Below are 26,094 nucleotides of genomic sequence, written 5' to 3' on the forward strand. Positions count from 1 at the left end.
CCAAAAAAAAGGTGTTTGTTCTGAGGTGTGAAGAAGATGTTTGCAGCTCATCAGACTGGGGAGGAACTGACAGCAAGGAACTTGTGAAAGCCGGGCGGCTTTCAGACACAATGCAGCAGGGAGAGAGCCCTTCTCACAGCCTTTCTTGGACAACGTACCTACTGTAAAGGTGAATTTGGAATCTAATCCCAGCCTTGCAAGGGTGTTCATACACTATAAATAGGGGAAGTGATCCAGGGTGTTTTTATAACGACAGACAGGGGAAGTGATCATGAAATCCTGTGACAAATCCTGTGAACTTTGGCACTGGCCATGCCCAGCACAATTGGCTGCTCGAGTACTACACTTTCGCACTAAGTCTCAGGGTGCAAATTTGGTTTTTGAATGGATCTGAAGGGTAAGCAGTGTACTTTCTCAGACAGGTGCCAGTAAATGATTGCACTTTCTAGAGAGACAAACAGCTGGCAATACTGAAATATTGTTCCTTGTCAGATAAAGCCAAGCAAGTACAGAGCTCTATTCACCTGTACCCAACCGAGAATCACGGAATCTTTACAGTGCAGGAGACCATTTAGCCCATCAAGACTGCACTGGCTCTCTGAAAGAGCATTCTTCCCAGTCCCACTCCCCAGCCTTATTCCCGTAAACCTGCACATTCTCTATTTGCTGATAGCAATCCAATTCTCTTTTGAACACCTCAATCGAACCTGCCTCCACCACCCTCTCAGGAAGGTACCCTCTGGGTGAACAATATTTTCTTCACATCACTTTTACTTTGTTTTATTCATTCGTGGGACATGGGTGTCGCTGAGTGGCCAACATTTATTGCCCATCCCTAGTTGCCCTTGGAGAGCAGTTGAGAATCAATCACATTGCTGTGGCTCTGGAGTCACATGTAGGCCAGACCAGGTAAGAACGGTAGATTTCCTTCCCTAAAGGACAGTAATGAACCAGATGGGTTTTTCCGACAATCGTCGATGGTTTCACGGTCATCAGTAAATTCTTAATTCCAGTCCTCATTTTTATTGAATTCAAATTCCATCATCCACCGTGGCGGGATTTGAACCAGGGTCCCAAGAACATTAGTTGAATTTCTGGATTAATAGTCTAGCGATAATACCACTAGGCCATCACCTCCCCTTCTTTGCCAATTGTTTTGAATCTGTGTCCTCCAGTTCCTGATGCTCTCTTGAGTGGGAACAGTTTGTCATTATTTACCCTGCACATATATCTCTGGATCTTGAATACCTCTGTCACATCTCCCTTCATCCTTCTTGCGAACTTTGATTGTTGGAAAGATAGAAGCTACATTTACAGTGTCTAATCCCAAAACATTCAATATTAATGAATTGCTTAGAAGAGTAGTGACTACAACTGTGGCACCTTTCACAAATGTAGGGGAGGCAGATGAGACAGTTAATCTGTTTTGGTGAAGTTGCCAGAGGGAGGAATGTTAACTGAGACATGAGAGATCTTTGAATAGTTCAAAGCAATCTTTAACATCTATCTGAACAGACAGATGAGACCTTTGTTTTAATATCTGATTAAGAAAAAAGCAACACAGTCCGTTAATACTAATAAGGTTAAAAACCTATTACAGCAGAGCACAATGTATAATGTGACTTGTGCAAAAGATTAACAAGGAGGCTAGGAATATTGTGGCACGTAACTCATCTCCTGACTCACCAAAGCCTGTCTACCATCTACAAGGCACAAGTCAGGAGTGTGATGGAATACTCCCCACTTGCCTGGATGGGTGCAGTTCCAACAACACTCAAGAAGCTTGACACCATCCAAGACAAAGCAGCCCGCTTGATCAGCACCACATCCATTCCCTCCACCACCGACACTCAGTCACAGCAGTGTGGACAATCTACAAGATGCATTGTCGCAATTCACCAAAGATCCTTAGACAGCACCTTCCAAACCCACAACCACTTCCATCTAGAAGGACAAGAGCAGCAGATACATGGGAACATCACCACCTGCAAGTTCCCCTCCAAGCCACTCACCATCCTGACTTGGAAATAAATCGCTGTTCTTTCATTGTCGCTGGGTCAAAATCCCAGAATTCCCTCCCTAACGGCATTGTCGGTCAACCCACAGCAAGTGGACTGCAGCGATTCAAGAAGGCAGCTCACCATCACCTTCTCAAGGGAAACTAGGGATGGACAATGAATGCTGGCCTAGCCAGCGACGCCCATGTCCCACGATTGGATTTTTAAAAATTCTTGTGGAGACGATGGCAGATTTTACTTTAGCTCAAATATGTCCGATTGAATAACAGTTTCCAGAGCTGCTTTTAGTCCCCTGATTCCACCGCGGTACTCACTTCCTCACACTCAGCCCCCTGGAAGTACACATAGCTATCACACTCTCGGCATTTTGATGGTGTGCGAAGTTTCCGGAGGCGATGGGTTTGTGCAGCCTTTGATAGGCCCACGTTTTTGAAAGGGCCAGTTGATACCGCCATTTCCGGAGCTATCCCATTGATGCCTATTGGGAAAGAAATCAACTACTGATTAAACAAATAGCTCCAGACAAATTTCTTTAACAGTCAAAACTAGTTGCTCTGTATTAGACTGGACCTTTACACCTTTACGCAAAATTGCTTCCCCGCTGTTAATTTTTGTTGGGCCAATACAAAATCTGTGAGCAGTGTTGACAGTAAACTGGTTTTAATGAGGTACACCAACATATTTGGGCAGGTGCCAATACATTTCAACTGCCCTTAATCCTATAAATGTGGGAAGACTTATCACAATTGTTTGAGCTCCCTTATTATACAAGGCCATCCGCTGCTCCCCACTTCCCATCTCAGAGAAGGCACACTCACTCCCCAAACTGGTGGGGTGCCCAAGGCATAGCCCAAGTGGTGTGGGTGCCCACCATTGGTACTGGGGTCAGGGAACCTCCCCTGACCGTAGAAAGTTTGTCGAGGTCAGCAGAGGTGGTTCCTGGATGGGTCCCTTCCAGTAGCTTCTCTGGGATGTCCGCCTTATAATTTTTCGGGGCGCCGAAATCTAACTTAACACTTCAGCATAGTATTGGGCAAATGATTCATTGGTGGAGCTGCCTGGACCGGATTCTCCAACCTTGCTCGCAGCCCGTTGCAGTGAATGAATATTGGGCTGAGCGCCAAATGCTCCATCCTCACTGGCAGCGGCAGCCAGGCGTGAACGACCGGAGAATTCCAGCCGCCATCTTTGGACAATTACATGGTTCAAGCGATTGCTAATGTCTCTGTTTTGAGCCCTTCATTTATAAAGACACTGTATAACCGAAGCTTCTGTAACATGTCTGAGCAGCAAATAGCAGTTGACTTACTTTGCTCAAAGTTTGTACTGCCATCTTTATCCTCTACATCCTCGGTGGATGATATGGCACCAGAAGAGGGAATTCTGGGCAATTTCCTGGCAAAATCACCTATGGATTGAGACATTGGAGATAAAATCTTGTTGATATTATCTGGTAAAAATATTTTTGTCAAAAGTAACAGGGAGCATATGCTGTTAAAAAGTTTTGGAATTCAATCATTATAATGTCCTGAATGTGCATTTCTAGAGATCTAGATGCTTATGCGCTTGCTGTGTTTTCAAATAACAAAATGCAGTGTGGGAGAATATTCCAGTTGCTCAGCTATTGATGGTGCAGTGGACTATGCGGCTTTATAATTACCAATTTTTGACGTTCTGCTTTATTTTAAGTTTAAGTTTATTTATTAGTGTCACAAGTAGGCTTACATTAACACTGCAATGAAATTACTGTGAAAATTCCCTAGTCGCCACACTCCGGTGCTTGTTCGGGTACACTGAGGGAGAATTTAGCATGGCCAATGCACCTAACCAGCACGTCTTTCGGACTGTGGGAGGAAACTGGAGCATCCAGAGGAAACCCACGCAGACACGGGGAGAACGTATAGACTCCGCACAGACATTGACCTAAGCCAGGAATTGGACCCAGGCCCCTGGCGCTGTGAGGCAGCAGTGCTAACCACTGTGCCACCGTGTTGCCCAACTTTTTTTGAGTTCAAGTATGAAGGGTAGTTTCAACTGGCTGATTCACTACTTTTAAGTATGTTTTTTTTTAAATTTCGCACCTCCATTTTCTTCAGAATGATCTTGGTGTGCACCCTCTCCTGATGGGCAGATGGGAAGACATATTTATGCTAACACCTATAATACTTCATTGTTTATGAACAAGAAATACACCCACTGTGGAGTGAGATGAAGGAGGTAAGGATAGGGGCGATTTTAACTCACCTCCTCCCAGTGGGAACGGGGCAGTTAATGGCAATTTGTACCAACCCCAACTTGCTGTAGGTGAGCCCTTTATTCAGGTGGCAGAGCCTGATCCCGATAGCATTTTAACTGCTGATTGCAGTTGGAGCCCACCATTGCTGTCCCGCCCAATACAACTCAGTAGGGAAAGAAGCATTCGTAAGATAAATTTTAAACTTATAGGTGCAGGGTCATGTAGGGTGGGAGTGCTTCTCCAGGCCCCACCAGGGTATTCTGGGCCCTTGCTGCCCCAGACTCCACCCCCTCCCCCCACCCCACTGATTCTCTGTTCAAAGAAGATAAACTTTTGTAGATTTATGGAACAAGGAGTGACTTAAATGAGCCTATCTGGTGGAAGTCAGTTGGCGATGCTCTGAAGGTTGAGTGGAGTGATTTTTGAAGGAATCACAGAGTCCCTACAGTGCAGAAGGAGGCCATTTAGCCCATCGAGTCTGCAACGACGACAATCCCCATCCAGGTCCTATCCCCATAACCCCACATATTTACTCCGTTAATCCCCCTGACTCTAAGGGTCAATGTAGCATAGTCAATCCACCTAACCTGCACATCTTTGGAGTGTGAGAGGAAACTGGAGCACCCGGAGGAAACGCACAGAGACATGGGGAGAATGTGCAAACTCCACACAGACAGTTACCCAAAGCCCGGAATTGAACCCGGGTCCCTGGCGCTGTGAGGTAGCAGTGCTAACCACTATGCCACCGTGCCGCCCTTGCATGGCCAATGCAACGAATTAGCACGTCTTTCGGACCATGGGAGGAAACCCCGCAGACACGGGGAGAACGTGCAAACTCCGCATGTGCAGACTCAACCTTGCATGGATAGCTGGAAAGAATTTGGAACTTAACCTTTAAGACAACATATCCGCCAAAATGCTAAAACACGTCATCAAGCTTGTTTCCGTTGTGCTAATTAGTTAATGTGCAGTTACCTTTTCTTTAGTTTGGTGTCATTAGTTGCCTGTATGTTTAGACTATTTTGATTTTAGTTTTTCTGTTACAGTAGAAGTCTTAAAACATGAGATCTTGTCCTATGATTCTTTCCATTGGTCACTGGGAAATTCTCTTTTATAAAATTATTCGTCTGTACAGAAATCATAACCCAGAAATGCAGTCCAATTCCCTACATGAGAATGAACTAAACACATTTGCACATTTGACTACCAGACCGCTGTGCCAGGTTGCCTGGAAAACAAACATTTTAATACAATTCGCAACCGAAAATACTTCTATCGTCCAGATGACTCAGAGCTGGAGCCTAATAAATAATTGATGGGTGAAGGAGCACAGCACTGAACCCCCATTTAGGCAGCCCAGGTCGAAAGGTGTGCAGGTGAGGTTGATTGGTCATGCTAAATTGCCCCTTAGTGTCCAAGATGTGTGGAATAGAGGGATTGGCCATGGTAAAGGAGCGGGCTTTTGGGAATAGGGATGGGTCTGGGCAAGATGCCCTTTCTGAGAGTCAGTGCACTCTCAGTGGCTGAATGGCCTCCTTCTGCACTGTATTGTATGGACAAAAAACTCCGAACTTTTAGTATCATCAAGTTTGGCTTCCTTCAACAGCCAAGTCAGGCAAGGTTTTGATGGATTCCAAGATGATGAGACAATGTGCTCTGGATTACAGGAGACACCAGCAAGGGTCCTGTCCTGCATCATGAATACAGCCTCCTAATGGACCCTTTTATGAGCCATTAAATGCCCACAGACCAACCTCTGGGGAGAAAGAGGATAACGTACTGAAAGGGGCAATGGGGAAGCGAAAGTGTAAAACTGAATAAATTAAAGTAAAATCAATTCGATTATATAAATCCAATCTGCTTCTAAATCATTTCAATTCATTTTCAGAAAGGTTTTTTGTCGAGGTTTGGCAATCCTACCCGTTGTAGAAGAGGGCGAATCCAGACCACTTCCTCCTCCAACACTCTCTGCATCACTCATGGTGGTGGGCCAGGATTTGTGCACTTGGTGACTGCGGACTCCTGAGGGGGAAACAATTGAGGTGCAGATTAGTTAGAGTTCTCATACACAGCAACGTGTTCTTCGCTCTCACCTTCTGCTTTTTACTCTTTCAAATCCACCATATAAAAATACTTTTTAAAAATACTTAACTTAAATTCAACCTAATGTATTCTGATTGTTAAATTCTGATATCAACTGCAAGTCAGTACTCCTTCATAAAAGGCATCAACACGGTTCTCAATCTGCAGGATGACACTCATATTCATGAACTGAAGAATAAAAGCCTGTTCTTCCCAACTGTTTTGTAAAATAGGTATTAAAAAGCGGATACAAGGCAGGGATTACAAGGCAGGAATCTGACTCAGGGTTCAAGCACAGCCTTAGAATCATGGATATTTCAGTACATCACAATTCCCCATCATCACCAGCTGTATATCGTCGGATATAAGGTTAATGCCAGGATATTTTAGGATTATAGGTTTGCAACAGCCCTATCGTGACATGAGGTCAGTTCCATTGATGCCAATCCGCAGAATTCCCATTTTCGTAGTGTGTCTAGCCTTCTTATTCCTGGTCTTTTGATACCAGCTCACAATTCCTGGGATTGGGTGGAATGGATAGTTGCTTTTTATTTACAGATATAATATAAATGCATTCTTTATGTCAATGTTCCATTACGGTAACTTCAACTCCAGCAGGACGGCCTTTGAACTTGCTGTTGGGGAGGTAAATGATCTATTTTCTGCCCTGACCACTTTCCCTTCTCAAATATCAATGAGTTAGCTCAGTGGTTCCCAAAGGGTGCGGCGCGCCACACTGGTGCGGCGAGAGAGGGTGGCAAGTGTGGTGGGAAGATTCAAGGACAATCAAAGAAACATTTAAACTTGGATTAGATATTTTTCCAAAGTGATTGTTTTATACTTTCTGGATGTCCCATGATTATATTATAAAGTAGTTGTGTTCTATGTTATGAATCAAGCACTGCTAGGAGTTGTTTTTTTTTGTTTTTGAATGTATTTCTTATCAATAAAAAATTCGGTGCGGCGCGAGCAAATTTTATTCCGAAAGTGCGGCCCAGTGAAAAAAGTTTGGGAACCACTGAGTTAGCTGAACACGTCCTCACAAAGAGGACTCAGTATCTGACTATAACGTATCTATTTTGTTTGATATATTTCTACAATTAGAAACATCAATGGATGCAAGGATAGTGCAGGAAATGGTGCTGGAAGTGGAACATAAACCACCATCCTGCTGAATGTGGGAGCAGGCTCAAGGGGCTGAATGGCCTACTCCTGCTCCTATCTCTTATGTTCTTGGCCGAAAGGTAACGATTTGCATTTGATTGATAAACCAGGTAAAGTTGTAAACCTAGGCTTTAGATTTACATCAGCTGCATATACATCAGTTGTGCAATATTGCCCTTTAAATGCAAGACGCCTACATGAATTGTACAGATGCACAAACACAAAGTCAGTACATCTATAAAATGTCACTTTGCACTGGTCAATGCAGGGGCTGTAAAACCTCACGCTGCCATCAGATAAATGCATGGGGGTTGGAACATTGTGGGTGGGATTTTACAGCTCGCTCAACACGAAACTGTAAAATCCTGCCCGAGGTCAGTGGACCTTCCCATTGTCCGCCACTCTCCCGCTCCGATTCCCACGGCGGACGGGACGGTAAAGTTCCAGCCAGTAGATTTATTTGGTTTTTTAAAAATTCATTCATGGGATGTGGGCGTCGCTAGCCGGGCCAGCATTTATTGCCCAACTCAGAGTCAACCACATTGCTGTGGATCTGGAGTCAAATGCAGGCCAGACCAGGCCAGCTATGGACAACAGATTTCCTCCCCTAAGAAACATTAGTGAATCAGATGAGTTTTAATGACTGTCGACAGTTGTTCCATGGTCATCATTAGGCTTTTAATTCCAGATTGTTATTAAATTCAAATTTCACCATCTGCCACGGTGGGATTCGAATCCACATTCTGAGAGCATTACCCTGGGTTTCTGCATTACCAGTCCAGCAACAATACCACTGCCTCCTGTTTTTCTAAAGCTATTTAAGAGTCAACCACATTGCTGCGGATCTGGAGTCAAATGCAGGCCAGACCAGGTAAGGACAACAGATTTCCTCCCCTAAAGGACATTTGTGAACCAGATGGATTTTTACGACTATCAACAGTGGTTTCATAGTCATCATTAGGCTTTTAATTCCAGATTTTTATTAAATTCAAATTTCACCATCTGCCACGGTGGGATTCGAACCATGTTCTGAGAGCATTACCCTGGGTTTTTGGATTACTACTCCAGCAACAATACCACTGCACCACTGCCTCCTGTTTTCATAAAGCTATTAAAGTGTTTTTGCATACTTATTAGCTTACAAGGAGCAGGAATTTCATTAACAATACTTCCACGAAGAGAAAGTTTGCAAGTTCCATGGATCGTGACAGCGTGTAGGAATAGAAGGGTTTTCTTTTATGCATCCATGGGATGTGAGTACTATAATCCATCCCCAATTGCCCCTGAGGTGGTAGTGAGCAGCCTTCTAAAATTGCTGCAGTCCGTGTGGTGTATGTGCACCCACAGTGCTGCGTGGAGGGAATTCCAGGATTCTGGCCAAGCAACAGTGAAAGAACAGCGTCATCATTCCGAATCGGGATGGTGGGTGGTTTGGAACTTTAAGGGGTGGGGGTTCCCATGTATCTGTCGCAGTTACCCTTCCAGTGGTAGAGGTCGCAGGCTTGGGAGGTGCTGTTGAAAGAGTTATTGCAGCACATCCTGTAGATAGTACACTCTGCTATCACTCTGTGTCAGTGCGGGACGGAGTACATGTTTAGGTTTGGTGCATGGGGTGCCAGTCAAGAGGGATGAAGTGTTCTGGATGGTGTCAAGGCTGAGTGTTGTTGATGCCTCACTCATCGCACCAAGTGGAGAATATTCCATCATATTCCTGGGGCGGTTGTGGGGAGTCAGGGGGTGAGTTACACAAAATTCTCAGCCTCTGAGGTGCTCTTGTGGCCACAGTATTTATATGGCTGATCTAGTTCAGTTCCTGGTCAATGGCAACCCCCAATATGTTGATGTTGGGGCATACAGCAATGCTAATGTCACTGAACAACAAGGGGAGATGGTTACATCTGCCTTGTTGGAGGTGAAAATTGTATGCTTGGTAGCGCTGCTGCCTCACAGTGCCAGGGACCCGGGTTCAATCCCGGCCTTGGGTCATTGTGTGTGTGGAGTCTGCACGTTCTCCCTGTGTCTGCGTTTCTTTTTCCTCTGGGTGCTCCGGTTTCCTCCCACAGTCCAAAGATGAGCGGGTTAGGTGGCCATGTTAAATTTCCCCTTAGTGTCAGGAGATTAGCAGGGTAGATAGGTGGGGTAGGGGGGGGGATAGGGCCAGAGTGGGATCATTGCTGGTGCAAACTCAATGGGCCAAATGGCATCCTTCTACATGTTGGGATTCTATGTTACTTGCCACTTACCAACCCAAGCTTGAACGTTGTCCAGATCTGGATGCATGTGGGCAACAGATTGGTTCAGTATCTGAGGAGTTGCGACTGGTGCTTACACTTATTTACTGGAATAGTGCAGTTAATCATCATGATCCAAGACAGGTCGCTGGCCTATGCTTCATCCTGAGCTGTCTTCTTGGTTGTTTTTCAGCAGTGGTTTAGCCATTACCTTCCATTGGTAAAGTCAGGATAAGGAGGCAGGTCACAAATCCCTACCTCAGCCAAAACAGGAACCGGTGCCGTTGTGGCCCAATGTGGCAACATTGCGAACCACACACTAGTCATCTAGCCAACTGGCTCTTGTCATAGTTAATATTGTGGTTAAACTGAAATTCCAGCAGGCTTCCCACTCCATTAAGTTTAAGATATGCTCCTCACAGTCAGTGACTGACACAAACAACTGCTGTGGACTCTCTGTGAACTCAAGATAAAATGTCACTTTCTGTTTTCTTCCCCCTCAGAGTTGTCCTGTGAAATCTTGCTTTGCATTACTCAGCTAGAGAGGTCCTTCTATTTGTGTAATCAAACATGAACATAAACTAAACAATACTTTTACAATTTGAATTGCTGACTTACACATAAACCCAAAGTGACGTGAAGGATTAGGGTACAGAAGATGGCCTAGTGGTATTATCGCTAGACACTGTTATTAATTCCAGAAACTCAGCTAACGTTCTGGGACCCCAAGTTCGAATCCTGCCCACGACTGATGGTGGAATTTGAATTCAATAAAATATATCTGGAATTAAGAATCTACTGGAAACCATTGTCAATTATCGCAAAAACCCATCCGGTTCACTAATGTCTTTTAGGGAAGGAAATCTGCCGTCCTTACCTGGTCTGGCCTACATGTGACTCCAGAGCCACAACAATGTGGTTGACTCTCAACTGCCCTTTCATATGGCCTAGCAAGCCACTCAGTTCAAGGGCAACTAGGGATGGGCAATGAATGCTGGCCCAGCCAGTGAGACCCATGTCCCACAAACGAATGAACAAAAAAAAACCTCTTACTTTGATACATTTCCCCCCAAATTGATATTACTGCAGAAGTTGAGCGAATGTTAAAATTTACCTCTTCTCTCAGTGGTACCTCCACCTCGTGCTTCCTTCTGAGTCGACCCTCCCTCTGGACTGCCTGGTTCATCTATAGAGGACTGGGATTGCACCTCGTTTGCAGTATTAGAAGCAAAGTCGTTAGCATTGAAACTACTCTTACGTGCCCTCACATGGGGAGACCTGTGAAATGAGAAAAAAATCGAGACTAAATCAAAATCAGCCTTACTTTTAGACTGAAGGACTGAAATTTGACAATAACCACTCAGCACTGTCCTGCCCTGTTACCCTAGATGACATGCTCACATCTGTAATGGGATTTGAACCCAAACTACTAATATTGCTAAGCTTTGGCTAGGCTAGGGGTGGCACAGTGTTCAGCACTGCTGTCTCACAGCGCCAGGGACCCGGGTTCGATTCCAGGCATTGGTCACTGTCTGTGCGGAGTCTGCACGTTCTCCCCATGTCTGTGTGGGTTTCCTCCGGGTGCTCCAGTTTCCTCCCACAGTCCAAAGATGTGCTGGTTAGGGTGCATTGGCCGTGCTAAATTCTCCCTCAGTGTACCCGAACAGGTGCTGGAGTGTGGCGACTTGGAGAATTTCACAGTACCTTCATTGCAGTGTGAACGTCAGCCTACTTGTGACTAATAAATAAACTTTAACCATAACTTTTTAACTATGGCTTCTGTTAATGCCACACGTCTATTATTTCCTTTATGTTTCAGATTCACCAGCATAGATGTGGCTTCAATTCTGCTCGGACTCTGAGGGCAGTTACTCTCACCTCACTTCTGGAATTCAGCTCCTTTAGTTATGTTTGGACCAAGACTGTAATGAGGTCCAGAATCGCGTGGTTCTGGCAGAATCAACTGAGCATCGATGAGCAGTCTATTGACCAGTAAGTGCCGCTTGATAACACTATTACATACAAAATAGAAGGAGTAGGCCATTCAGCCCTTCAGCCTGCTGCCCCATTCATTATGATCATGGCTGATCATCAAATTCACTATCCTGATCCCGCCATCCTCCCATATCCCTTGATCCCTTTAGCCCCAAGGGCGATATTTTAATTCCTTCTTGAAATCACATAAGTTTTGGCCTCAACTACTTTGTGCAGTAGTGAATTCCACACATTCACCACTCTCTAGGTGAAGAAATTTCTCCTCACCTCAGTCCTAAACAGTTTACCCCTTATCCTCAAACTATGACCCCCAGTTCTGGACTCCCCACCATTGGGAACATTCTTTCTGAATCTACCCTGTCTAATCCTGCTAGAATTTTATAAGCTCCTATGAGATCCCCTCTCACTCTTCTAAACTCAAGTGAATATAATTCTAACTGACTTAGTCTCTCCTCATATGACAGACCTGCCATCCAAGAATCAGCCTGGTAAACCTTTGCTGTACTCGCTCTATAGCAAGGACATCCTTCCTCAGATGAGGACACCAAAACTGAACACAATACTCCAGGTGTCGCCTCACCAACACCCTATACAATTGCAGTAAAACATCCCTATTCCTGTACTCAAATCCTCTTGCTATGAAGGCCAACATATCATTTGCCTTTTTTACTGCCTGCTGTACCTGCAAGCTTACTTTCAGCAACTGATGCACAAGGACGCCAAGGTCTCATTGAGTATCCACCTCTCTCAATTTACACCCATTCAAGTAATAATCTGCCTTCCTATTTTTTACTGACAACACCTTCCTTTGCTTTTCTGATGATTGAGAGTTCTCTGATAGAGCTGTAATTGGCCAGATTGGATTTGTCCTGCTTTCTGTGGATAGCCATGATGTAGAGATGCCGGCGTTGGACTGGGGTAAGCACAGTGAAAAGTCTTACAACACCAGGTTAAAGTCCGACAAGTTTATTTGGCAGCACAAGCTTTCGGAGTCTCAGGTTCCTTCTTCAGGTGGGTGACTCACCTGAAGAAGGAACCTGAGACTCCGAAAGTTCGTGCTACCAAATAAACCTGTTGGACTTTAACCTGGTGTTGTGAGACTTCTTACTGTTCTGTGGATAGGACATATCTAGCAATTTTCCACTTTGTTGGATAGACGCCAATTGTTCTAGCCATATTGGAACAGCTTGGCTAGGGGCGCAACTAGTTCTGGAATGCAAGTCTTTAGTAATACTGCTGGGATGTTGTCAGGGCCCATAGCCTTTGCTTTATTCAGTGTGTACATCTGTTTTTGGATGTCACGTGGAGTGAATTGAATTGGCTAACACCTGGTGTCTATGATGCTGGGAACCTCAGGAAGAGGCTGAGGTGGATCATTCACTCAGCATCTTTAGCTGACGATGGTTACAAGTGCTTAGCTTTGCTTATTACACTGATTCTTCAACAGAAAGATACAGGAACACCCAAAACTGCCGTGAAACATAACTCAATCATTGAAGAGAAGTTAAGAGTGTAAGAAGTATTGGTAAAATGATTTTTTCCCCCAAATTTTTATTCCATCCAAAAAACCAAATTCAAATTGAATCCAATTCATGGTTCCCACACGAGAAACAAACAAGATCCAAGCGGACAAGATGAGGCATTGCACCCCATCTTGGACTTGATCTGCCGCATGATCTTAGCCAAAAAGCTGAAATGGCTTTGAAAAATTGGCCTGACGACAGAAGACAGAGAGGGTGGTTGTAGAGGGTTGTTTTTCAAACTGGAGGCCTGTGACCAGCGGTATGCCTCAGGGATCGGTGCTGGGTCCACTGTTATTTGTCATTTATATAAATGATTTGGATGAGAATATAGGAGGCATGGTTAGTAATTTTGCAGATGACACCAAGATTGGTGGCATAGTAGACAGTGAAGAAGGTTGTCTAGGATTGCAACGGGATCTTGATCAATTGGGCCAGTGGGCTGATGAGTGGCAAATGAAGTTTAATTGAGATAAATGCGAGGTGATGCATTTTGGTAGATTGAACCAGGGAGTTAATGATAGGGCACTGGGGAGAGTTATAGAACAAAGAGATCTCGGAATTCAGGATCATAGCTCCTTGAAAGTGGAGTCACAGGTGGGCACGGTGGTGCAGAAGGCATTCGGCATGCTTAGTTTCATTGGTCAGAACATTGAATACAGGAGTTGGGACGTCTTGTTGAAGTTGTACAAGACATTAGTAAGGCCACACTTGGAATATTGTGTGCAGTTCTGGTCGCCCTATCATAGAAAGGATATTATTAAACTAGAAAAAGTGCAGAAAAGATTTACTAGAATGCTACCAGGACTTGATGGTTTGAGTTACAAGGAGAGGCTGGATAGACTGGGACTCTTTTCCCTGGAGCGTAGGCGGCTTAGGGATGATCTTATAGAGGTCTATAAAATAATGAAGGGCACAGATAAGGTAGATAGTCAACATATTTTCCCAAAGGTAGAGGAGTCTAAACTTAGAGGGCATAGGTTTAAGGTGAGAGGGGAGAGATACAAAACGGTCCAGAGGGGCAATCTTTTCACCTAGTGGGTGGTGAATGTTTGGAATGAGCTGCCAGAGGCAGTAGTAGAGGCGGGTACACTTTTGTCTTTTAAAAAACATTTAGACAGTTACATGGGTAAGATGGGTATAGAGGGATATGGGCCAAACGCAGGCAATTGGGAATAGCTTAAAGGTAAAAACTAGGTGGCATGGACAAGTTGGGCCGAAGGGCCTGTTTCCAGGCTGTAAAGCTCTATGATTTTGTGTACATGGATAGGAAAGGTTTCGAGGGATATGGGCCAAATGCAGGAAAATGGGACTAGTTCAGCTTAGGAAACCAGGTAGGTATGGACGTGTTGGGCCGAAGGGCCTGTTTCCATGCTGTATATCGCTATGACTCTATGACCCCTCACCTGTTTTTCTCGAACGTAACAATGTAATTAACAAACGTTAATAATGTAATTTGACAAGACGTTAACAACGGAGAGAATTGAGAAGCATACTACTCTCATGACGCTTTTGAGTCAGAACACACCCTAACACCAGGTTTTTACTATCTTATTAGCGTTTCTCCAATGTTTCCTAATTTTTGTGTTTGTGTCGTGTGTTCCACCTGCAATGCTGTATATTAATACTGGAGCATAAGCTTAAGGGTGTGTCATCTTTGGCTCAGTTGGTAGCACTCACGCCTCTAAATGAGAGAGTCGAGGGTTCAGCTTCCACCACAGAGACTTGAGTACCAAATCTATGCTGACTTCGACGCAGTACTGAGGGAGGACTGCTTTGTTGGCAGCACCATCTTTCAGATGAGACATTAAACTATCTGCCCCCTCAACTGGACAAGAAAATTCCCATGGCACTATTTCATAGAAAAGCAATGGAGTTCCCTCCAGTGTCCCAGTCTTCATCCTTGATCATGTGCAAATTGGTCTCAGTGGTTCCTAGGTAACATCAATGACAATACTTTGAAAGCACTTCATTGTAAAGCAACTTGGGACATCCTAAGATTGTTAAAGGCAATACATCAATGCAAGAATTTTTTTTCTTTTGTAATAACTAGGAAGTCCAGAGTAACCAAGGAAGACAGTGGTTGGCACTGCTGCCTCACGGCACCAGGGATCTGGGTTCAATTCCAGCTTCGGGTGATTGTCAGTGTGGAGTTTACACATTCTCCCCGTGTCTGTGTGGGTTTCCTCCGGGTGCTCTGGTTTCCTTCCACAGTGCGGGTTAGATTGATTGGCCATGCGAAATTGCCCCTTAGTGTCATGGGGGATTAGCAGGGTAAATATGTGGGGTTACAGGGAAAGGGCCTGGGTGGGATTGTTGTCAGGGCAGCCTCGATGGGCCGAATGGCCTCCTTCTGCAGTGTAGGGATTCTTCAATTCTATGATCCAAATGATACTGGACTTGGAAAGCAACTGAAGCAGACAGTGTAGATAAATAAAAAGGGGATGATAAACATTCATCTGAAAATAGAACATGGCCTGAGATGCAATATGCATCAGCATCTGAAATGAAGTTCATATTTCAGGTATCGACCTTTCATTTGATCCAAATACAAACTCTCTCTCTCCTCTCAGGTTATGCATCAACATTATTTGCTCTGTAAAGCAGAAAGCATCTTGGGCTACAAGAGACAGTCAGATCTATTTCTGGAGCAAGGAGGTTATTGATGTTCATGGTGGGAAAGCGGGAAGGCCGGGTTGGGTCTCTGAGAAAGAGGCGGGTTGCTTGTTCTAATGGCCTTTCCCTGTTCTGAAACGCTCTTATGTTCTTAGGATACACAGCAGCAAAAGTAACGTAAGCCGCGTGCTGAATAACCTTTCAATTCAAGCTGCCCTTAGGCTGAAATTAAAAGTTTTGAGGACAGAGGAAGCATTTCTCCAAGGTGCATGATTTGCATTATTAATCCAACTGTTTATCTTTTTCCAGGCCTCTGGAATGCTTGAGGACCTCATCCAGCAGCAGCAGGGATTACCCCAGGATCTCTGTTTAGTGTCACGAAGTTAAGTGGTGCCAGCCTGCCGCAGGTAGTTAGAGCAGATTAGCTAAACAGCTGATAGGGTGTCACTGTATCACCAGACATTAAGCAGGAGTGAGACCTGACTAACAGGCACCTGTGATTCATTTGGCTCATCCTTCTTACAACTAGACTTGTGTCTAACAGGAATGGTTTTACAAGTACACCGCTTTTGTGACTTTCTTAATAGTGCAATGAGTCTTCAGAAGCAATGTTGCTATTATACGGTGTCATTTTGATCTTGGAGAGGTTGAATAAACTAGGATTGTTTTCACTGGAAAGACGGAGGTTGAGGGGAGACCTGATAGAGGTCTACAAAATTATGAGAGGCATAGACAGGGTGGATAGTCAAAGGCTTTTTCCCAGGGTGGAAGCATCAATTACATGGGGGCACAGGTTCAAGGTGAGAGGGGGAAAGTTTAAGGGAGACGTGCGGGGAGAGTTTTCACGCTTAGAGTGGTGGGTGCTTGGAACGCGCTGCCAGAGGAGGTGGTGGAAGCAGGCACATTAGCAACATTTAAGAGGCATCTGGATGGGTACATGAATAGGGAGGAAATAGAGGGATACGGACCGAATAAAGGCAGAAGGTTTTTTTTTAAAAGTTGAGGTATCATGATTGGCACAGGCTTGGAAGGCCGAAAGCCTTGTTCCAGCAAAGTAATATGTTTCCTCAGGGTGCTCCAGTTTCCTCCCCCCACAGTCCAAAAGACGTGCTGGTTAGGTACATTGACCGTGCTAAATTCTTCCTCAGTGTACCCAAACAGGCGCCGGAGTGTGGCGACTAGGAGATTTTCACAGTAACTTCATTGCAGTGTTAATGTAAGCCTACTTGTAACACTAATAAATAAACTTAAAACTCAAGGGTTGATAGAATAGGTACATACCACATCTGAGGTAAGTATGACTCAAAATCATAATGCGCTTCTGTTTCGGCCTCCATCTGGAGGTCTTTGACGTAAGATGCATACTGCTGGCCTGGGTCATACAACTTGCTGCTCTCACACAGTGTCTGGAAGTGCACTGGCAGCGGTGCTGTTTGCATATGCATTCTCTGGTAATAGGAAATGGTGGCCTGCAAATTCCAACAAAGAGACAATTAAATTGACTCTGGATTTTATCGAAAAGAATTGGAGAGAATTAGTATTAACTAATATTGGAATCATTAACTGGAATAATTACTTGCCAACACTTGCTGACGTTATTTTTATCAAGTCAATATGCACTCAGCTATCACAAACTGCAATGCGATCAAGACCAGTTAATCTATTTTTTGCGATGTTGATTGGGGAACACTGGGGATAACTCCCCTGCTGTTATTTGGGATTTTAAAAAATCAATTTAATGTCTTATCTCAAAGACAGTGGGTGGAAATTTCACTTCCCGCCTGCCACGGGAATCGGGTGTCATGCGAAGGTCCGTTGACCTCGGGTGGGATTTTCCAGTCTTGGGGTGAGCGCAGCCGGAAAATCCCGCCCAGCACCTCTGACAGTGCAGTGCTCCCTCAGTACTGCACTGGCGTGTAGGCCTCGATTTATTCGTGTTCAAACCTGGGAGTGGAGCTTGAACCCAGTAGCTCGTGATTCAGAGGTGAGGCTGCCACTGGCTGAGCCACAGCACCAATTGGGTGCACATATGGAAGGTCCAGGTCCAATACAAAGCTTGCACCGAGATAGCTGATCTCAGCTGGCGAGACATTACAGATGGTACATCTGACTTCAGCAAACGGGGCTGGAGTATCAGGAGGGTGTGACCCAGTCTCTGAGTGTTTACTCTGTTTCAGAAAAAACTCAATCAGGTTTCAACCCTGCAGCAAACAATAGAAATATATGCTTCTTTTAAATAGATGTGCACAGGTGTTTATAAAAAGATCAGCCTAAAAATCAATCAAATCGGTTGCTCCTTTTTGGAATGAAGTTTAAATCAGGACATATCCATACTATTTGTGGCCCTTTAGATATTTATCATGGAATACAATGCTTTCATTAAATGTATAAGCAGCTAAAAATAAATGGGGAGCTGGTTTTACTGGGCCCTCTATCTTCCAGCATTGGGCAGGATGGTAGCACAGTGGTTGGGCGACATGGTAGCACAGTGGTTAGCACTGCTGCTTCACAGCTCCAGGAACCTGGGTTCGATTCCCGGCTTGGGTCACTGTCTGTGTGGAGTTTGCACATTCTCCTCGTGTCTGTGTGGGTTTCCTCCGGGTGCTCCGGTTTCCTCCCGCAGTCCAAAGATGTGCGGGTTAGGTTGATTGGCCATGCTAAAAATTGCCCTTAGTGTCCTGAAATGTGTAGGTTAGAGGGATTAGTGGGTAAATATGTAGGAATATGGGAGTAGGGCCTGGGTGGGATTGTGGTCGGTGCAGACTCGATGGGCCGAATGGCCTCTTTCTGTACTGTAGGGTTTCTATGATTTCTATGATCTATGAGGACATTGTCCCAGGCCATCGACAGCTTTGACTAGGTCACCCTTTGGCTGCTGAGCAGGAGAAAAAAAAGAGGAGGTAACATTTGTGAGGCTTGGTAATTCCAGAGCTCAACTACTGCCAGGAGTTAAAGCTTTGGCCATGGTGGTGTATGTTTCAAGCGAATGTTTCAACCTGTGTGGGTGACCAGCCTTCAGAGCTGTCTTTAGATCTAATCTTCCTCTTTCAGCCCAATATTAAAACTTTAGTGAACAAAGAGGGAAACGCACCGATTTCAATGTCTGGTCACTCTGCTTGATGATTTCCTGGATCTGTCGCAGCACGTTGACTTTCACATCCTCCAGCTCTTGTTTCTGTGTCTTGGCGTCTGCGATACATGTTCTGTACGTTGCCTCAGCTTCATCAGCCTAAAGAACACAGAGCACGATAATACATTAATTTCAACGTGATCTGACGTGACAAAAAAAGTACCAGAAATGTCAGAAAGCATTTCTTCACTCAAGGAGTTAAGACTTCCAGTGCCCCAAAAGCTGGGGAGGACTCGGTCAATTGAAAAAATTAAAACAGAAGGTCAGGAATTTAAGGTTATGGAACCGATGGAGTTAAGATACAGATCACCCATGGTCGGAATGAATAATGAAAATGCTCGAGTGGCTAATTAGCGCTATCCTGCTCCTAAATGCTGGAATAAAATGTGGTGGTGTTCGCTTATGACCGAGATAACCACTTACTGGCCTCATACTCAACTTTGTCAAGAAAGCAATAAAACCAAATTGTTTCTGAAGAAAATGGGAAATTCTGAAATAGATGTGGGATGGCACAGTGCTTAGCACTGCTGCGTCACAGCGCCAGGGACCCAGGTTCGATTCCCGGGTTGGGTCACTGTGCGGAGTCTGCACCTTCTTCCCATGCCTGCGTGGGTTTCCTCCAGATGCTCCAGTTTCCTCCCACAGTCCGAAAGACGTGCTGGTTAGGTGCATTGGCCATGCTAATTTCCCCCTCAGTGGCGACTAGGGGATTTTCACAGTAACTTCATTGCAGTGTTAATGTAAGCCTACTTGCAACAATAATAATAAATAAATAAATTTCCTCTCACAGTCCAAGGATGTGCGGGTTAGGTGGATTGGCCATGCTAAATTGCCCCTTAGTGTCAGGGGGACTAGCTAGGGTAAATGCATGGGGTTATGGGGATGGGGCCTGGGTGGGATTGTGGTCGGTGTAGACTCGATGGGCCGAATGACCTCCTTCTGCATTGTAGGATTCTATAATATGAATTATGTCTTTGGAAGATATTTTTCTGTGCATCACATCGGGTGTAGTGTTAACTGAAGGGAAATTCCAATGTGTACACTACCCCACAGACTGACTGAGCCTTACACTTCCCCAGAATTCTTCCCAGGTTTCTGAAGAAGTAGTGAAACCACCCATCAACTCGTTAAAAAGGCAACTGAAGGGTGATCAAGAATTGAAGGGACTCTGCGTTACAACAACAGGAACAGGAAGGAATAGAGGCTGAACTGAAATAAATAAAAAGAGCACCGGAGAGCTCCGGCATGTTAAGGCAGATGTGGCACGGGTAGCTGGCATCGGGGCCCTCCCGACGGTGCCCACTGCCAAACCCAACTTGCCCTCCTGTCAAGACCACCTTCATGACCAACCCTGCACGACCACCTCCAACATTGCCCCCGCTTAGGCCCCACCCCCTAGGCATTGACGCGGCACACTGGTACAACCCATCTGGCACACTGGCATTACCCAACTGGCACTGCCGGGCAGGTTGTCTGGTGGTCACTGCTGGGCATGGTCGGTGTGCCGATTGGAATCTGATATTGATCTTCAATGAGGCAGTTTAAAGTTTGAAGTTTATTTATTAGTGTCACAAGTAAGTTTACACTGCAATGAAGTTACTGTGAAAATCTCCTCGTTGCCACATTCCGGTGCCTGTTCGGGTACACTGAGGGGGAAATTAGCATGGCCAATGCACCTAACCAGCACGTCTTTCGAGCTGTGGGAGGAAACCGGAGCACCTGGAGGAAACCCACGCAGACATGGGGAGAACGTGCACACTGCACACAGACAGTGACCCAAGCCGGGAATTGAACCTGGGTTCCTGGCGCTGTGAGGCAGCAGTGCTAACTACTGTGCCACCATGCCTGATGAAGTATGTGGAAACAGGCTATTTGCCCCAACCTGCCTGTGCTGACATTACTGTCTGTGTGCAGTGTGCACGTTCACTCAGCCCTCTTCTCATTCAATTCTGAAGCCTCCCATCAAACTTTATCAAACTCAACCTGCATAACTCTCTTGTTAGGGCAAATGTTCCAGCGGGTGATCTCTTCTGCCTTGTGGTATGCGTACCAAATTCCATTGAGCTATTTATGTGAAACATTCACACACAAAAATGTTTCCATAATTAGGTTTTAGGTCTCGAATAAGAATTTTATCGTGGCCAGTGAATGAGAAGATTATGAGAAGAAGGGTGGCACGGTGGCAGAGTGGCTAGCACTGCTGCCTCACAGTGCCAGGGTGAGCAGGGTTCAATTCTGGCCTCGGGTCACTATCTGTGTGGAGTTTGCACATTCTCCCCGTCTCTGCGTGGGTTTCCTCCGGGTGCTCCAGCTTCCTCCCAAAATGTGCGGGTTAGGTTGATTGGCCATGCTAAACTGACCCCAGTGGCAGGGGATTAGCAGGATAAGTATGTGCGTTACGGGAATATGGCCTGGGTTGGATTGTGGTCAGTGCAGACTCGATGGGCCAAATGGTCTCCTTCTGCACTGTAGGGATTCTATGATTATGGGAAAAAGCAAGGCACAATTGTAATCCCTCATCCTCTACATGGTCAGTTAAATAGTGAAAATTGAGTGTTGAGGCGTTTTCATTCCTACATTGCAAAATAATTTTTTTAAAATTTGATTTCTCAATATTTTATGTATCTATTCCATTTATGTATAGTCATGCATGTATCGTAAGATGGCATTACATATTTAAGGATACGTTCATATATATTGTGAAGCCACTGAAGGTTATGGTGTAAATTTGCACTTATACAAATGTTTTCAAGGTAACATTCATAATCTGACAGATATGCAGAATTATGTCATTTATTTTTCAAAAATTCATTCATGGGACATGGGCGTCACTGGCTGGCCGGCATTTACTGCCCATCCCTAGTTGCCCTTGGAGTGCAGTTGAGAGTCAACTACATTGCTGTGTCTCTGGAGTCACATGTAGGTCAGACCAGGTAAAGACGGCAGATTTCCTTCCCTAAAGGACATTAGCGAACCAGATGGATTTTTCCAACAATCGACAATGTCATCAGTAGATTCTTAATTCCAGATTTTTTTTAAAAATTGAATTTAAATCCCACTATCTGTCGTGGCGAGATTCGAACCCGGGTCCCCAGAACATTAGTTGAATTTCTGGGGTTAATAATCTAGCGATAATAGCACCAGTCCATCTATTATAAACCTTAAAATTACCATTGGTGACAATAGTGGAAGAATGCTTTGTGTGTTTATAATGCCTTCCTCTCTCCTGTTTAACCTCAGATATTTACACGTGGAATGGATTAAAACCTCTGCTAAATTAGGGAACAAAAAATACGATATAGCTGACAGACGTGCCGGAATTTTACCGGCATGTCCGCCCTGATTCTAGGGGTGGGCGAGGCTCGGGGAACGGCATTGAGCTCGGGCTGGGTCGTGAGAAACCCGGGCGGACGTGCCGGTAAAATTCGGCCCAATGAGTGCAGAGATTTCTTCATCATCTGAAACAGGGGGCCGGATTTTATAGCTTTGTTCGACCTGAGACTGGCGAATCCCGCCCGAAGTCAATGGACCTTCCCATTGTCTGCCCCTCGCCCACTCAGATTCCCGTGGCGGGCAGGGCAGCAGAATCCCGGCGAGGATCTCCTCTCGAGGCAGTCCTGCAATATCAACATGCCATTAGAAGCTTACAAAATCACTGATTCTTCATTTTGCTTTTGTGCCAGAGACAGTGTAATATTCCACAAAGTGCCTGTGTTTGTCACCCCCATCGACGGGACAAAAACAGCCAATTCCCAGTAGTACCCAATCATCTTGGCTTCAAGCCAAGTGCATGCATGGTGTAAGTCACATTGACTTGTTTACACTTGTCTGTTTTCTGTTCACGGAGATAAGGTTTTTAATCTTGTTTGTGGTCGGAATAATCTCAGGATATTTATCTGTACATTTTAAATGCCATCATCACAGCCCCTGGTCTCTGTCAGATTCTAGCTACTTAAGGATTATTCTGTAACTTGACAAGCAAAATCTTTTAAGATGATAAATAAAAATTAGTGCCCACGGAGATAGATTTTCCTCTTGCCTCTATAAGCAGTATTGGCCACTTCTACTTTCGTTAAAAACCCATGCAATTAAATCCAATATTTTGTTATGAATATCCTCTGATACAGGTTAAAACTTATTTTGTCTTTTTCTCAAAAAATACATGCTTACTCTCAGCCTCCTTCTATTACACTAATCTCACCACACAGTGAAAGTCAGAGAAATCTCATTCACCTAGAAAGCCAGGGACATGCCTATCCACATACCCTCTGCACCTGCAGATTCACATTAAGTAATTGGAGAAATTATATCTTTGATTTTGTCTATGATTTGACTTTTACATCACAACTGTTGAAGTGAGTAAGCAGACTATCACACAGTCTTGGTCACACTGTCTAAAGCAGCCAGCATAATCAAGGGTCCCACACACTCCGGACATACTCTCTTCCACCTTCTTCCGTCAGGAAAAAGATACAATGAGCGGCACGGTGATCAGCACTGCTGCCTCACAGCACCAGGGACCAGGGTTCGATTCCCGGCTTGAGTCACTGTCTGTGTGGAGTTTGCACATTCTCCCCGTGTCTGCCTGGGGTTTCCTCCAGATGCTCCGGTTTCCTCCCACATTCTGAAAGACATGCTGGTTAGGGTGCATTGGCCTGAACAGGCGGCAGAATGTGGCGACTAGGGGAATTTCACAGTAACTTCATTGCAGTGTTAATGTAAGCCTTACTTGTGACTAATAAATAAACTTTAAAAGTTTGAGAACACGTACCAACCGACTCAAGAACAGCTTCTTCCCTGCTGCCATCAGATTTTTGAATGGACCTACCTTGCATTAAGTTGATCTTTCTCTACACCCTAGTTATAACTGTAACACTGTATTCCGCATCCTCTCCTTTCCTTCTCCCTATGTACTCTATGAATGGTATGTTTTGTCTGTATAGCATACAAGAAACAATACTTTTCACTGTATCACAATACATGTGACAATAATAAATTAAATCAAATCAAAGGGTACGATATGTCACTCCTACATTGACAATTTGACTGACTTTGATCTTCCCAAATATTATTACCTACATTAGGAAGTGCAGGAAGCTATATTGTAACCTACATGTTACAAAAATAAACAGCACTTTGTGGCAGAGTGGTTAGCACTGCTGCCTCACAGCGCTAGAGACACAGGTTTGGTTCTGGCCTTGGATGACTGTGTGGAATTTGCACATCCTTCCCTTGTCTGCGTGGGTTTCCTCCGGGTGCTCCGGTTTCATAGAATCCCGACAGTGCAGAAGGAGACCATTCGGCCCATCGAGACTGCACCAAATCTCCAACAGAGCATCTTGCCCAGGCCCACTCCCCTGCTCTATCCTCGTGACCCCACATATTTAGCCGGCTAATCCCCCTAACCCGCATATTTTTGAAGCTAAAGTTTATTTATTAGTCACAAGTAGGCTTACATTAACACTGCAATTAAGTTACTGTGAAAATCCCCTAGTCGCCACACTCCGGTGCCTGTTCGGGTACACTGAGGGAGAATTTAGCACGGCCAATGCATCTAACCAGCGGTTCTTTTGGACAGTGGAAGGAAACCGGAGCACCCGGAGGAAACCCATACAGACACAGGGAGAACGTGCAAACTCTGCACAGACAGTGACCCAAGCCGGGAATCGAACCCAGGTCCCTGGTACAGTTGAGGCAGCAGTGCTAACCGCTGTGTCATCGTGCCACCCAACGGGGTAAGTGTGCCAAAATGCTTTTGGAGCCAGCACTTTGTGGAATGCTCGCCTCACCTTATTGCGCGCATCCTCCTCCGTTCTCCTCTTCTTATCCAGGGTCTTGCTGGCGTTGCTGCTGCTGGTACTCTGCTGGTCTTCTTCTGCTTTCACCGTCAGGTACTTGGCCTTCTCGTGTTCCTCAGAACGCTGCATGTACGCCTGCTTCGCCTTCTTAAGGTTCGTCTCAGCTTCTTGCTGCGAGGTGATAACAGAAAGTCAGATTGGTTCACTGGAACAGAGGCCAGAGACTGCTGGTCCAGGTCAAAACAGGTCAGACAAAACCCTTGCTATCTTACCAAAAGTGTCCAGGCATTTGTTGTTACCAATGAACAGCAAAATTTCACTTCAATTACATTCAGAGGTCATCCTGCATGAGTATAGAATCCCTACAGTGCAGAAGGAGGCCAATCGGCCCATCGAGTCTGCACCGACCACAATCCCACAATATAACCCCATGCATTTACCCTAGCTAGTCCCCCTGACACTAAGGAGCAATTTAGCATGGCCAATCCACCTAAGCCGCGCACCTTTGGACTGTGGGAGGAAACAGAAGCACCCAGGGGAAACCCACGCAGACACGGGGAGAATGTACAAACTCCACACAGACAATGACCCACGCTGGAATCGAACCCGGGTCCCTGGCGTTGTGAGGCAGCAGTGCTAACCACTGTGCCACCATGCCGAGTATATTTCTATTTGCCCAGTGAGGTGGACCAAATGAGGAGATAAATGGGGTCTCATGTTGACCAAAGCACCTTAACTGACCAAAATCCATTGGACTGACTGCACTGTGGATCTTTCAGGTGCACAATTTTGCTTTTTTTAATTCTTCCAACAGCAGCAGAAACAGACGTCCAACGTTTTCTGGTTAAATAATAGCTTTTAACGCAAGCTAGTGTTTCTTTCAAAGGAGGCTGACCTTCGCATAAACTCTTACGCAAATGTGCAAAAATAAGGCAAAACAAATGGAAATAAATCCTGTCCAGGTCAGAATGTAACTCCAAGAGGTTATCGTGCAATTGCACATTGATACTGTGGAATTTCTTACACTTCCTCTGAAATGGGCAGCAATCACAATACGGCATCGAAACTGTAACTTACATGTTTCTCTCACTTATTTTAAATTCGGGGGCGTGATCTTAAAAGGAAAATAGTGCCGAACGGGTGAGAAAACAGGAGAGAATAGGCGCCTATTTTTCTGTGAGTCGCGCGTCGCAATCTTACAGCACTCAGTGCAAAAGAAGAGCTTTGATACAATTGCCGATGGCGAGGTGGGATGGGGGGGAAGGGGGGGACTTAACGTCGCCGGTGAAGCCGGCTGCAGAGTG

The 26,094-nt window shown here is 45.1% G+C and overlaps 1 protein-coding gene across 4 annotated transcripts in view; it reads right to left on the reverse strand.

Moving 5' to 3' along the window:
- Window positions 1-26,094, reverse strand: part of LOC144479526 (rho GTPase-activating protein 45-like) — a 223,979-nt gene that overhangs the window by 20,259 nt on the left and 177,626 nt on the right. For all 4 annotated transcript variants that reach the window (XM_078198311.1, XM_078198310.1, XM_078198308.1 and 1 more), the window contains 7 exons: window positions 24,782-24,961; window positions 18,954-19,091; window positions 17,144-17,331; window positions 10,846-11,009; window positions 6,175-6,276; window positions 3,328-3,426; window positions 2,333-2,496 (listed from right to left, as the gene is read on the reverse strand). In XM_078198311.1, the coding sequence (XP_078054437.1) occupies window positions 2,333-2,496; window positions 3,328-3,426; window positions 6,175-6,276; window positions 10,846-11,009; window positions 17,144-17,331; window positions 18,954-19,091; window positions 24,782-24,961 (1,035 nt within the window). The remainder of the gene's footprint in view (window positions 1-2,332; window positions 2,497-3,327; window positions 3,427-6,174; window positions 6,277-10,845; window positions 11,010-17,143; window positions 17,332-18,953; window positions 19,092-24,781; window positions 24,962-26,094) is intronic.

This window comes from Mustelus asterias, chromosome 26 (assembly GCF_964213995.1).
Source record: "Mustelus asterias chromosome 26, sMusAst1.hap1.1, whole genome shotgun sequence".
Lineage (NCBI taxonomy): Eukaryota > Metazoa > Chordata > Chondrichthyes > Carcharhiniformes > Triakidae > Mustelus > Mustelus asterias.